This window comes from Barbatula barbatula (assembly GCF_947034865.1).
Source record: "Barbatula barbatula genome assembly, chromosome: 7".
NCBI lineage: Eukaryota > Metazoa > Chordata > Actinopteri > Cypriniformes > Nemacheilidae > Barbatula > Barbatula barbatula.
Window position 1 is genome coordinate 15,349,594 of NC_136770.1, and position 14,511 is coordinate 15,364,104.

At 39.8% G+C, this 14,511-nt stretch overlaps 2 protein-coding genes across 3 annotated transcripts in view; one reads left to right on the forward strand and one right to left on the reverse strand.

The window, feature by feature from the left end:
• The first annotated feature begins 1,333 nt into the window (after positions 1–1,333).
• On the forward strand, positions 1,334–8,760 carry chst7 (carbohydrate (N-acetylglucosamine 6-O) sulfotransferase 7). Its single transcript, XM_079460775.1, has 2 exons — positions 1,334–2,728; positions 7,823–8,760. The coding sequence occupies exon 1, from the start codon at positions 1,462–1,464 to the stop codon at positions 2,719–2,721; it is 1,260 nt and encodes a 419-aa protein (XP_079316901.1). The 5' UTR covers positions 1,334–1,461; the 3' UTR covers positions 2,722–2,728; positions 7,823–8,760.
• An 11-nt stretch (positions 8,761–8,771) lies between these two features.
• Positions 8,772–14,511, reverse strand: part of slc9a7 (solute carrier family 9 member 7) — a 39,832-nt gene continuing 34,092 nt past the window's right edge. Inside the window, exons 15-16 of one of the 2 annotated variants that reach the window (XM_079460777.1) lie at positions 14,176–14,281; positions 8,772–10,897 (exon numbers count right to left, since the gene is read on the reverse strand). In XM_079460777.1, coding sequence (XP_079316903.1) covers positions 10,634–10,897; positions 14,176–14,281 — 370 coding nt within the window. In that variant the 3' untranslated portion in view covers positions 8,772–10,633. The remainder of the gene's footprint in view (positions 10,898–14,175; positions 14,282–14,511) is intronic. The other variant, XM_079460776.1, reaches the window with a different exon arrangement.

Sequence of the window (14,511 nt, forward strand, 5' to 3'; positions counted from 1 at the left end):
ATGCTTTCTCAATATAAAAAATATAGCTACAGTATAACGATTTCTTTATTTGATTGTGCTATTCAGATTTCTGATTCTAGAAATAATATTGAATCCATAGTATTTCTTCCTTTACGGAAAGCACTTTGATATGATTTTAATAATTGCTTCTTTTCAAGAACATACACATAAGTCTTTCTGTAACCAACTTTTCCATTGTTTTTCCCAACTGAGAAGGCAATGCTATTGGCCTTTAACTAGATGAATCTGATGATTATTTCCCTGTTGGTAAAGTAATTAATTGCTTGATGGAATTTGACCTTTTTCCCAGATTAAATTAAATCACCTAAATATCGCTGCAAGCTATCAATCTCCCACATGATGAAGCATTGTATAGCATATATTATCTTTTCCCCGAGCTGATTCCCATCAACCTAATTTTGCTCCATTCAATTCGGACATGTTAAAAAAACATCCAGATCATCCCCTCCTATCGCTCCTTTTTCTGTAATCCGATCAATTGATCTCCCTAAATCCTTGAATATAAATTGTTTTGCATTTGTTTTCCATTTTTGTAATCATTTTCGATTTGCCCAAATTGTCTAGATTTGAATTGTCCCACAGAATGAGCATTTAGAGTAAATCGGACACTCTTTTCCATTAACCTCGTTGAAAAAAAGGCTCCGCCTAACCCTAAATCACCCCATCACATGTTTTTGACCTATTTCACCGTTTTAACTATACCCTTCCAGCCTAATTTTTAACGTTTGGCCTATTTTAGGTCTAAAATGTTGATTCAGGGAATAAATTATGAAAATGTTCAGATCTTTTACTACTTTTTATTACAGTGTATCTATGTACATTTAGCAATTCAAAAAATTAAGTAAATACCACATACAAAAGTACCTGGATGAATGCAATTTTTTAAAATCTGTGTTTAACAAACTAAAATATCTAGTTATTGTGTATAAATGATAATTTTGTAAATATATTGTAATTATTATAAGCTTTTTCCAAAGAAGTTGGTAATGTAAAGGTCAGCATCCACACATCTGGTTGAAGATTTTCTGTTCAAGAGTGATGATGTTGTTGTTATATACATTAAATGAATACTTGTAGTTGAGATCGATGTTGTTTTTGTTTATCGCTGTCAGAATATGTGCTTTAATTTTGATAGGTCGCTTGTTTACTTCTTTCCAACCCTCGTACTTTTCCTACCCGCCTAAGTCCCGCCTCGATTTTCCTTTTTGCCATGGTTGGGTCGGCTGCACGAATGACTTCTCGTCTGCCCAATCACATGCTGATTACACAAAACCGCCACGAGCCAATCGCGGCGCGAGAGGTGGGATTTGTCATAAAACGGGTGTGAGAAAAAGATTCCACCCGCTAAACTTTATCGCCGTAGTGCTGCGCGGTGAAGAGTGAAGAGGCTTTGGAGTCGAGCTGCTCTCCGGGATTCGCGTCCCAGACTCCACTGAGGCCATGAAGAGAAGGCTTCAGAAAAAATACATCATCTTAATATTAGGATATTCCGTCGGGCTGCTTTTGATTCCGTACGTGCTAGATTACCGAAGCAAGTCGCCTCATGTAAAAGCTGGACTTCAGCAACAGAAGTGTCCCGATCTGAAGAGCACCATCGCCCTGTGGAGCAGTCCCAGAGACGGAGCGGGCAACTCATCGGACACGGGGGACTATGGAAACAGGAGTCAGTCTAGAACACACATATACTTGCATGCAACCTGGAGGACGGGCTCTTCGTTTTTAGGGGAACTGTTCAATCAACACCCCGATGTGTTTTATTTATACGAGCCCATGTGGAATATGTGGCAGGCTCTTTATCCAGGAGACGCGGGTAGTTTACAAGGAGCAGTCAGGGATATGATGAACTCCCTCTTTAGGTGCGATTTCTCCGTGTTAAGACTATACGCGGGATCTACCAACATAAGCACTTCTTTTATATTCGGCTGGAAGACAAACAAGGTCATTTGTTCCGAGCCGTTGTGCAAAGCGTACAAAAAGCACGAAATCGGGTTGATTCAAGGAGACGTGTGCGGCAAATGCCAGCCCCGGGACCTGAAAGAGTTGGAGAGGGAGTGTAAAAAGTACCCGGTGATGGTTATTAAAGACGTGCGGGTTTTAGATCTGGGGGTGTTGGTTCCCCTAATGCGCGACCCCGATATAAACCTCCAGATCGTGCAGTTATTTCGCGACCCGAGGGCTGTGCATAATTCCCGGCTGAAGTCGAAACTGGCTCTCGTGAAAGAAAGCATACAGGTGCTGAGGAGCAAGAAACAGACGGATAAATACAAGCGACTTCTGGTCCCTAGCAACAGAGTCAACCGTGCCGAGAGCTACGTCTCCAGCGCGATGGAGCTGATCTGCGACAACTGGCTCAGCGACATGCTGCTGGTCGCGAACGCGCCGACGTGGGTGAGGAGAAACTACATGCAGGTCAAATACGAAGATTTGGTCCTCAGTCCGGTGGAAGAGTTGCGCAAGATCTACCGTTTCTCCAATCTGACCCTCTCGCCGGACATGGAGAGGTTTGTGATGAACATGACCCGCGGTCAGGGCTATTCCTCGGACAAACCCTTCCTCATATCCTCCAGAGACGCCAAAGAGGCGATATATGCCTGGCGAGAGCGGCTGAACGTGGAGCAGGTGAACCAGGTCGAAGCTTACTGCAGTGAGGTTATGAGACAGCTGAGATATCGGAAGAGGACCACGGACATCAAAACATGAGCGCGTGGTGTGTAAATGTTTTTTTTTCTTCTGTTTGCATGAAAGTCCACAAGCGCAACAGGACGCAAAGTGCGCAGGCTTTGATCGTGATGCTCACTGGGTTTTTTGAGACCAAATGATGTAACGTCAGGCCGTGGCATTAATATCCACACGTCATTAACAGTGGTACATACTGTACCATGTCGTAATGTGGCTACGGTTTGGTTCTAGCAGACTATATTGATCATTCGCACTGGATCAGTGTTTGTCCATGAGTAGTCGATTGATTTTGTCAGTCTGCTGTAATGCAGTATGGGTACTTGAAAAAGCCTTTCGCATAAACCGAGTGACTGTAGGCCGAGAATTCACACTGATCTGAACTCCGGAATCATATACAGGTTTAGTTTTATAAAGCTCAGATTTGCCTTTTTTTAACATGTTGGGGTCCTTTGCGCTTTAACCCTCTGGTACTCTTTATTTGGGGACCTGACTTATAGTCTTCCCTGTTAAAAGCGACAAAACACTGCAAATCTAACTTTTATTATTGTTTTTTCCCATTAAATATTACTGCGTTGCTTCAACTCATTGCAAATGTAAACCAGCCCAGCATCATTTAGAGCGCACTGAGATTTTTGATGTTTTTGAGATTTGTATTCATTGAAATCAAAGTAATTTTTTATTCAATCCCATTTGTTTAGAGAATTGTTTGTTTTTATGTAATATGAATGCAGTATTGTTATCTTTTTTATCCAATCATTTTATGACTATTGTTATTATCTAACATGTTTCATACTCGCATTCCTTTTCTTAGAGGGGTCTTTTGTGGGACCATTTAGCCTTTTCGAATCACATCCATTATTGATGTGTGTTGTCTGTGTTCACTTAGCCAGTGCCACAAATGTCGCCAAGTTTTGTACCACCGAGTTTTGTACACATCAAAATGCAACCGAAAGTGACATCAAAGTACCAGGGGGTTAAACAGGTGGCTATAGTGATGTTACAATGTACTGACAGTCGGTATGGAAACATACTTCGAGTTTGGTTAAAAGAAATAGGACAGGGTACAGTATCACACAAATTTGATCTAGAATTTGCATTCTCAATAGGTCACTGGGTAGCTGATAAGTTGCACAAGGAAATGACATTTAGCATGAAAAACGAAGACGCATTTAGTTGTTCTACTTTGGATCTGATGTCCACCGGTGCCATTGAATGAGGTTACTCTAATTCTCTCTTCATGTGAAATTCCATGCTGGTCTAACTTTGTAACTTGCCAAACAGCCGAGCGGATATTTCACGGTTTTATTTTAAATCCAGCCTTTAATAATCCAAACAAAGCTGTGGACTCAGCACTTAATATAATTCATTTCCACTTTCCAGCGAAATGATCTACTCAGCACTGTTATGTTAGATATAATTTATTCGTTTGTATGAAGCATCGCTTTGAAAATGTCACGTATGAATTATGCTAATTTCACAGTGATGTGCCGTGTAAAAGACTAACGGACAATGACACAAACTTGTTAGAGCTATCAGAGGCATGTGATGGGGGGCTGGTATGACCTAACACAGATCTAGCACACGTGGGTAAAACGGGCTGGAATAGGGAGAGCTTTGTGTCGGATAGACCCCGGAGGGACCAGTCCTCAATGACCTGAGCCTGTCACCAGCTCAGTCTGTGAGAGCTAGAGGATTTTCCTTGACTTAACTTAGACATCCTGGCACCAGATTCACACTGCTGACCAGTATAGTCCTCTGTCTGTCCCTCTGTGCCACACAAGACAATCTCTGTGATATAGTCCTGATCACATGCTCTGTATATATTTATAGATAGATATTTTCTTCAAATTATGTTTGTTGTGCAATATGTTAAGTAAAAAATAAATAATATAGGCAACTTTTGGATGAGTAACTATAAACGACAGAGGAAAGGATGAAGGCCACTTTAATGGTTGTAAAATATCACGTAACTATTCGTTGTTTGTGTGAATAGGTCACCTTCAAAATGAAAATTCTGTCATCATTTACACCCCTCTTGTCATTTCTAACCTGTGTGACTTTGTCTTCTGCGGGACACAAAAGAAGGTATTTAGAAAAATGTTGGTAACAGAACAGCACAGCCCCCATTCACTTTAATTGTATGGACACAAAACCAATGCAAGTGAATGGGGGGCTGTTAACAACATTCTTCAAAATATCTTCTTTTGTGTACTGTGAAAAAAAGTAAGTCATACAGTTTTGAAATTATAAGAGGGTTAGTATATGATGATAAATATTTTGTTGCAGCAAGTGGCACAAAAATGATCAGAGGTGGATCATTCTTCCTTACTTGAGTGAAAGTCCACTACGATTAAACGTTGTAAAGAAAGATTCTTACTTACAGAAGTATGTGCAAAATGTCACGTCCGGGACCTAAAAATGCTCAGAGAATGAATATATGGAACCATCTGATTATGTTTTACTAAACCCTTGTTGATAGAGTCTAAAGGTAAATAAATGTCAGTCCATGAACAAATGTTCAAAAAGGGAAATAAACATGCAAAAAGGATGTGACAAAAAAAGGATGCAGTTTTTGGGAGACGACAAACTTTTCGGTGAAATAAAATGCACAATCCTGCAGCAATAATACCCCATGAATGTATTATGGATGCAGAACATAGTTGTAGAACATAAAATAGTTACTTTATTTAAATTTTTTTATGTGTCCATTTATGAGGAATATGTAGCGTTATGGATGTGACAACCCTGAAAACGACACTTACCTGACTGAAAAATCATGCACCAAATATAAAACAACCATGGTAAGGTTCGTGGTAAGGTTGGCATTTTCACGGAATTGCCCTGTTTTTAAAAGCACTCTATTAAAAGTACATTTCCTTTATGTCAGTGGTGCATTGTTTTATTGTCATATACCTCATGCCTCTGAAAAAACCTTCTGAATATGTTGAGTAGCTCACAGTATCAGTGATATTAAAGGAGAAGTTCACTTCAAAACGTTCCATAGTCATTTTTATTCCTAGTATGGAAGTGAGCTACTCCTTTAAGAGCTTTATATGTTTAGAACATATACGTTTAGTTTGGAAATAATTTTGTATGATCATAAAGCCTAATTCTTATTAGCCCCCTAGGCCTATATGTGTTTATGAGCAGTGTTTTGTTTTTGTTTATTCCCTTTACCAGTTCGAGCAGCAATTTACCAGTAAGTAGTAAGATTCTTTTATATAGTAAAGTGTGGAAGCCATGTGTTTGTGTGATTGATTACCTTAGTTTTTACTTATAGACATAAACTATAGCTTCTTTAATGAAACTATTATATTTTTAGTGACTGTGAATTTACTGAAAATAGTTTGGAGTATGATTACAATATAGAGAACATTTTTAAATTTGTGTTTTTACTGCAAATACTACCCCTGCTGAAAAGAAACTACGAATTTGTGAGATTAGATTTTTTCAATTTGTATTGTGTTTTGGGTTTATTCCAATAGGATTTACCATCCCACCAAATAGAATTCATCACACACAAGTAGACAACAAGTATCCATACAACACAATTCCCATTAAATCAATGACATTTTCTGTTATTTGGTCAGGGTTCAACTGTTTTAACTATATTTCCTTCATTCATTTTCAAAATGCTTTAAATCATATCGCAGCATATCAGAAGTTAACACGCACTGTACTTCCTTAACTCTGGATATGTGATCTCATTTCGAATTAAAACTTTGCTTATTCCATTGTCTCCTTTCATGTAGCTCAAGGTGTATGTGATGTTTATTTCCTGTTTAGCCGCTATACCGGTCATTTTCATGACAATGTTTTCGATCGTAGCGCTCGTTCTAAGCAATTCGACACACATAGTGGAACCCACAGATGACAACACTCTAACATTTGCCTTTTTTGTCTGTTATTGTTCTATTGGTCTTTTTAGAGCGCTTTCAGCTGAATAGTAGTGTGACGTTTACATTAGTTTAGCGGGGAAGGGTTGCCTGTTTTGCTTAAAAAATGTTGTGAAGTTAAAGTACAAGTACTCAGGTAAATTAACTTTGCTACTGTCCCTGTCAGTACACGATCCGTTCCACCTGCACGATCCGTTCACGCATGCGCACAACGACGTTGTAGAAACCGCTCATGCGCAAATGATGATTTTGTTTTGCGACGATTTACGACACTGCACGATCTGTTCCACGCTTGCGCAGCTTTGTTTTACTTTATTTATATTTTTTACTGTTAAATAAAATACAATACTCAATTTACTTCGCTTCGTTCCACCTGGTCTCATTTCACTATGCGTTCTGTCAAGTCAGTTTGAAATACTGTAATGTTTCCCCTGACTTTATAATTTACATGAAGAAAGAACTACAGTCTAGTTAGACATGCGTGTTATGTTCCTTATTGGCTTCTGCAAACGACATTGTAGGGATTATTTTACTAATTTAGATTAAATGGATAGATATATTAGCCTATATATAGGCCCATACTAATAAATTACTACATAAAGTCAACTAGTATTATCAGATTTTAATTTAAAAAACGACACAAACTGTCTTTGACAATACTACTGACCTTAGATCGAAACACGGTAAGGTTAATAGACTTGATACAATGGATCGCAAAATGGAGTTTGGATGAAACTGAAGATTTGCAGTCGATAAAAATACTTTATTCCACATGAAACCAAAATCATCTATGTTCATGTAACAACTCTGTTATTTTGGATTGGCAACCACATAAACACATCGTAATCATGGTAACGTAAGCGACATTTCAAAACGTAAACAAAGAATATGCCGCCAGTTGTGCCGCCTGCCGTCAAACGTTTCATCGCCTGCGTCACGGTACAAATAGTGTAGGAAAACCATGACGTTTTCTAATACGTAATTACGCGCATGCGTGAACGGATCGTGCAGGTGGAACGGATCGTGTACTGACAGTCCCCTTCAGAAAGTGATACACTGCACCTTTAAGACTAAACGGTTATTTGTATCTTGTACACAATCTGTTTTGACTACACTTCCAAAGTTCCTTTGTCAGAACACGACGCCACAATAAAAACAAACCTCTGACATTTAAGATTTCTTTTTGATCGGTTAATTGTCGTTTTGTTTCTCTCTTTTGACCGCAGGAGCCCAATGAGCAGGAAGCAGAAGAGAAAATAAGTCATGGAGCTACAGTAAAAGATACAAGAGGAGGTACGAGGGAGGCACTGATGGAACCGAGGAACCACAAGATCTCGCAGTGCTGCACAGTGGAAGACAGTAGGGTTTGATGATAGAGACTTACAAACCTTCCAACCTCATACGATATATTGACAAGAATCTAATGTGTCAGACACTTAAAAATATCAGAGGGAAGACGAGAATACATGGATCAACAGAATGGATCATCTACAAAAGCCTCAGTCCTGGCAGTGTCCTGACAGCCAGATTTCATCAGCAATAATCCCCAGCAGCCCATAATCAGCCACAGGAAGACAGACGCCTGGCTCTTTGTGTGTGAGCGCATGTGTTTTTGCACACACGTTAGGCCTGCGCTTTAAATCATCCTGATAAAGCGGAATTCAATGAACTGAATATCCTGAGAGAGGCGTCTCGAAGGAATTGCAGGTACCCGTAGCTTCTCTTCAACAACCCGCAAAACACCTCGGGTGGTGTGAAATGTGCCAGTTCCCCCTGGAGGTCACCAGTTGGTTTTTTTTGTATTCTCTGAATGGCCGTGTCGATCTGCATGTAAACGTGAAGGCTATACAGAGGTTTGGATTGCAATTTGAATACCTAAAGAGAGAAAACCTGTTAAAGCAATCAAACAAAATAGGTGGGGTGAGATCTAAGGGAAAGGCTTCTAGTGATCAAAGTATAACATGGACAGTATTCTCATTTGTTGTAAAACGTGATTTCGTCATCTAGTGTTCACTGTTCAGTCTGCTGCACCTTTAAAACGCACATTATTACTCGAAGCCATGTGAACTTGTGTCTTGAGGAATTAACAAATGAACTCGATGAACAATTTTGTTATTTATAAATAAACCCTGTAAATAAAGTTTTGTAGGGAACACCGCACTCGTCTTGTTTCTTGGTTATTTAATGACATATAAAAGAAAACAAACACCTTATTTTGATATTGCCCACTTTGATACCCCAAACCCCAATGCATGCCACAGTTTCAATGCATTTTTGACAGGCTGAGTGCATCTTTACATACAATTATTATTATTATAAACAATAATGACGACTCTTGGGGATAAATAGAGCAGCTCCGTAGTTAAAATACATCACAGACAGTAAAAATGCCAGTTTATGATTCATTGTTTGTTTATTTATATGGCAGATACAGACACATGCACGACAGCAAGGAAAATATGAACGCTACAAGGCGAGTCCATCAAAGGTCAAGATAAAAGCTATAAGTCAGGTTGGAAATGGCATTTCACATCAGCGTGGCTTCATCCCGGATTACATCACCATTCGGTCGTTTGCTACAGCTGCTGTTCCCCCAATCACAACACGAGGGTAGCAAAATCTGATGGGTAGCATAAATCATCAAAACTCGTCCGCGAAAGTCCATCAGCGGAAATAGTGCAAATCTCCTTAACGCACGCTTCAATCCCCACTTGGAAACAAAATGGCATTGAAACCCGTCGAAGTCTTGGACGGCCATGATAAAAGCAAACAGCAGTCAGGCCAGGTGCAAGCATTATTGAGTCGGCTGTAATATCATCCCGATTATTTAGGCTAACAGAGAGAGTGAATGGTTAGTTTGTTGTGTTAACAGATATATATCAAATGTCTACAATCAGAGCTATTAACAGATAAAAAATCCTATCCGTGTGGACTTTAGACATGAATTATCAATGCGATTCTTCTGTAGACGCATACGAATGCAATTGGCAGGGAGCCGCTGAGAAACCGCATTCAATTTTCCTTTGCATACATAAAGTAATCCATCTTCACAAACGCTCAATATATTATATAAAGGCGCTGTGGGAAAGCCACACTTCCATTTGCAGCACATATTTGTTCTGGTTGTAAGTGGATAAGAAGCTGATATAATAAGTAACGCTTCCAAATGTGATGCATGCATGTGAGGACCGCAGCTCAGCTGCAGCTAAAGTGCATGGGTCATACACTTGGGTAAAAATTGCACAGCTACGGCGATCTGCATATTCGTATTTACAATGTTTGGCCACGAGCCAGGACTTGACATCAAGAAGCAGCTGCATGAAAACTTGATCTGGTTCATTGAAGGGCGACAGGGCAGGATTTGACAAGTGTACTACTTGGAAGTATGTGTCGTGAGATGAAGCAAATACTTTTGCTACTTCTAGAGCTCGTCACATAGCCTTGAGTATTTACAGAGTTATTCACCCAAGAAATTATTGAAATTATGAATTAATTCAATGCAAAAGATTGAATAAGATTGGAAATAATACTGAGTGGTCGGTTTGGTGCATATACATCAAATCAGTTTGTTCTTTAATACCGTCTTTGTGTGTTCAAGCTTCTTCCATCTGTTCTAGTTTGTTGGCAAAAGAAAACAAAGAATAATTGCGCTGACTTGTTAGAATGTAGCAAGAAGCATTGTGTGACAGTATGAATATGAAGGTTATGGGAACAAACAGCTACTGTTCAGCATCAATCCATCATCATGTACGACAGAGCTTACATCATTCAACAGCCGGAGCCGTCATCATTCTCAGGAGTTTTACATTTCTCTCCTGTAACTCACATTAACACAGGGATATCCTGAATCAAGTCTCAAGATTCAGCATCAATAACACTTCCACTCGGTTTAATCATCTCCATTTTTATTCCTTCACATTGTCGTCCCCCGTCATGAATCATTGTAGGCATCGAGGGGGGTTCCAATGAAGAATGTGCTACAAAAGTGAAGGTATGGAGCATATGTGGAAAGGTGTGATACGTGAGTGGGGGCGGGGTCAAGCGTTGTCCTCGATGGGGAAGACGAGACGCGTGCCGCGGCTCAGGAACTCGTGTTCGCGCGAGTCCAGTTCTCGCTCGAGAGCGTCCTCCAACTGGCTGTCGCTGCGTTTGCCATTGACGCCCCAGCCCCCCGCCGATCCCTCGGGGCCGGATGAAGACGAGGCTCCATTGGCGGTGATAGCGCTGTCGCCGTACGTCAGCGACAGATCTCCTTCGTTCAGGATGAGGTCCGAGTCGGTGTCTTGCAGCTGCTCGTGGCTCTGCGGGGCACAGTGACAAGTCGAACATGAAGGAGGGAGGGCAGGAATGATTGGAGTACACAGACACACTCTCACATACACCATAATGGTCAGCACAGAGGTTTATGAGGGACACTGTGGGGTCAAAAAAAGACAGCAAAAGGTGAAGCCATGCTTTGATGTTCTTCGATGACAGTTAAATCACATATTCATAAACACGTACGCACACTTACCCGTGTATGACCAAGCTAAATAAAAATCAGTATGTGAGTGGAGTGGAGCCCCCCTAGTATAGACGGATCATTGGGTTTAAGTGGTACTTCGTAGTCACTGAATGATGTTGAACTGAAGGGAGCACAATTACACCAGCAGGGATTAAACAGTGTGCCAACAGATCAAACAAATGCTGTTACATAACAGTTAAAGGTATAGTTCACCCACAAATTCTGTCTGTGAACTATCCTTTTCATTGGTATAGAAATGCTGTTCAATCCTGTAGTTTGAGTGGTTTTGTGTCCATACAATGGACATTTTACAAAAGGAAAAATGTCTTATTTTGTGTTGTAGAAAAGAAAGACAGTCAAATGGCATGCGTAAATGATTAAAAAGGCTTTTTTTGTGGTGAACTATCCTTTTAATTTGTAAAGAGCTGCTGTTCAATCCGGTGATGGTTCATCCAAAAAAATGTAAATTCTGTAAGCATTTACTCATCCTCAACTACAAACCTGTAAAAGTTTCTTTTTTTATAGAAAAAAGATATTCAATAGTGCCCCAGAACTGTTTTCTAGCAAACATTCATCCAATTATCTTTTTTGTTTAGCGGAACTATAAAAGTCATACAGGTTCAGAGCAACTTGAGGCCGAATACATGATGACAGAATTCTCATTATTGGCTGAAATCCCTAAAATCGCTCCGAGGCTGCTCAGGTAGCAGCGGGAATAGAATTCATTCGGATTACATCACCATTCGGTTGTTTGCTACAGCTGCTGTTCCCCCGAATCACAAGACGTGGAACAGCGCGATAGTCCAAGTATTTCAGAGCATTGTGTAATAAGTGAGGAATAATGTACAGCCGGTTGTTATCGCAGAAATAAGCCATGGTTAAACCATATGTAAATATAATGTATTTTTACTAAATCTCTTTTAATAACATTGCTGCTTCCGGTTTACCGTGTGAAATTAGTTTTGAGAGGTTGATATCTTGGAACAACGAACCTGCAAATGTCACGGCTGGCCAATCAGAATCAAGCATTCCAACTAGCCGTGAAATTATAGCCATTATTATGCTTATAAATGACTATAGACAATAAAACAAAAAGAAGAAAAAATACATTAGTGCAAAACAAACCCTCAGGAAGATTCCTTCAAATTGGGCTCCAGGTCACCCTGTAAGCAAGCATATTTATTTAGCAATCATGACTGGGTAACTGTTCCCTCACTTGACCTCCATTAGGAAAGCATTATCAAAGGAACTAGTTAAGATGTGGCCCTTCGGTTATACAGAAACAAAACCTTGAGATCATCACCAACAGCCTTTCAGATATTTTAAGAGAAGAACCTTCGTACTACAGTATCAAAGATGTTATCAGATTGTAGGAAACCCTTGATACACATCATACTTACCCCTAAAACTATAAAATAAGAAAACCACAAGCAACTACTTAAAAAAACAAGAAACTATTTTAGAGTCTGAGGAAGTGAAAGCTGTAGACGAGACAGCAGAGCGTAAATGCGGGTAACATGTGAGAAAAGAGAACAGGCTTTATAAAAAGATCATTCAAGTGAAAGACAGTGAACTGAGATATACATAAAAGGATTTAAGAGGGCAGGCAGTGAACAACCGAGAAAAGATGAATAGAGAGATATGGAGTGCCATAAAATGAAAGTGAGGCCCTTAAAGAGACTGACCCAGTTCGAGGAGCATGTACACGTACATGTCACAGGACTCGCATCCTAAGCCAAAAACCATGGACAATAACAATTGCCCCCTGTTGGTGTTATCATGGTTATCTACCCATGCTGGTATTAAACATAACAATGTTAAGTGGGAGTTAGGTGGGAGAAGACCCGTAGAACACTTAAGCTCGCTGTGACCCGACAACAGAATGCAGGACTGTAAGACGTTTGTGAGCTCAGCCAAGCGGCCCCCAGCGAAAGTATGCGCTTTGTGATGAATGGGGGAATTTGCGGGAGTGAATAGGGCAGTGACCGCTGTGAATAGCAATGTTCTTTATGCTTGAGATATTGGAACGAAATGCCTCTCAGGCTAGCTATCTTCTTAGTGCGGCCCATCACAAAAGAGCCTTTCATGGATGGCACTGAGTCCGGTGTCCAGTCGAAAAGCCCCATTGCTTTTGTGGTTTTTCTCTCTCCCTTCCCTTTTCAAACATTAGCAAGCATGCTATGGAAACCAAAACATGCTGTTGTGGAACTCAGAAAGAGCTACATCCTTAGAGACTGAGAACAATGTGCAGTTTGAGGTAATGATTGACGGATATACCTATCAGATATGTACGACATCTGCCGATAAATAAACCAACTGGTCGATCAATAGACGTGTTAATGACAGCTTGGGTAAGTTCCAAAAAGGACAGACTGAGATCCATGTTTTCAACTGACAATGCACATTTGTATTGCTAATAAGGTCCGTTCACATTACAACACTAACTATAAAGATAACTAAGGATGTAAATGTTTAGGGTGTGAAATAGGGTGTCCTTTGAGTACTCTTGCATTTCTTGTGTTCATTTGTATTATGTATACTGTTATCAACTTTTGCAGGATGGAGATGGTTGAGTGATGTCATTTTTAAATGATGCTGGCAGTTACCCATTATTTTGGGGGGTCTCTCTTTTCGGTTTTTTTATTTTGAATAAAAAGATATGCTTTTTTATCATAATCCAACACGGTAATGTGCCATATGTATTAATAGTAGGGATGCACAGATACTATATGTCTCCAGCAATACCGATAGCAGTTTATTCAGTGAGTGATATCTGCAGATACAGATTCGGAAGGTTACATTAATATTTCTTAACTTTCTCAATGTTATTAATTCATTTAATGACTATCAATATTTAGACTATTCACTAAATACTGACTTTTGCCCAGATAAGTTATTTATGTTTTTACATTTTGTGTACATAATTCCTTTACTTTCTGTTTGAATCAATTTAATAAAGACACCAAAAGATAAATATAGATGGCCATACAAACAACATGCTAAAGAAAGCTAGTGTGGCATTTGCACAGTACTGCAAATAAATAAATAGACCTATTTGGGCATGTGAGCTTTTACCTCATAGGCCTGAGGGCTGGTCAGACAGCGAGCCACCGGACCACAGCAGGCTGGAAGAGTGGAGGTCAGAGGAGGGCCGCTGTGAGTCAGGATGGGTTTCAGGTAACTGTGCCTGAGTTAAGGAGAAAAGATCTGCAGAAGTGCCAATGCCAGGCAGGAAAAGAACCAGGGAAACATTCATAGAATTCATTAAATAGTAAAAATAAACACATATTTTAAATAGATTATGGAGTGAAAATAGGCAAGTTTAAAACTATGAATGTGACTTCCGTCCAAAGCAAGCATTTGAAACGACCTGGTGCTACGCAAAAGGAACAAACCAATGCAAACAAATTA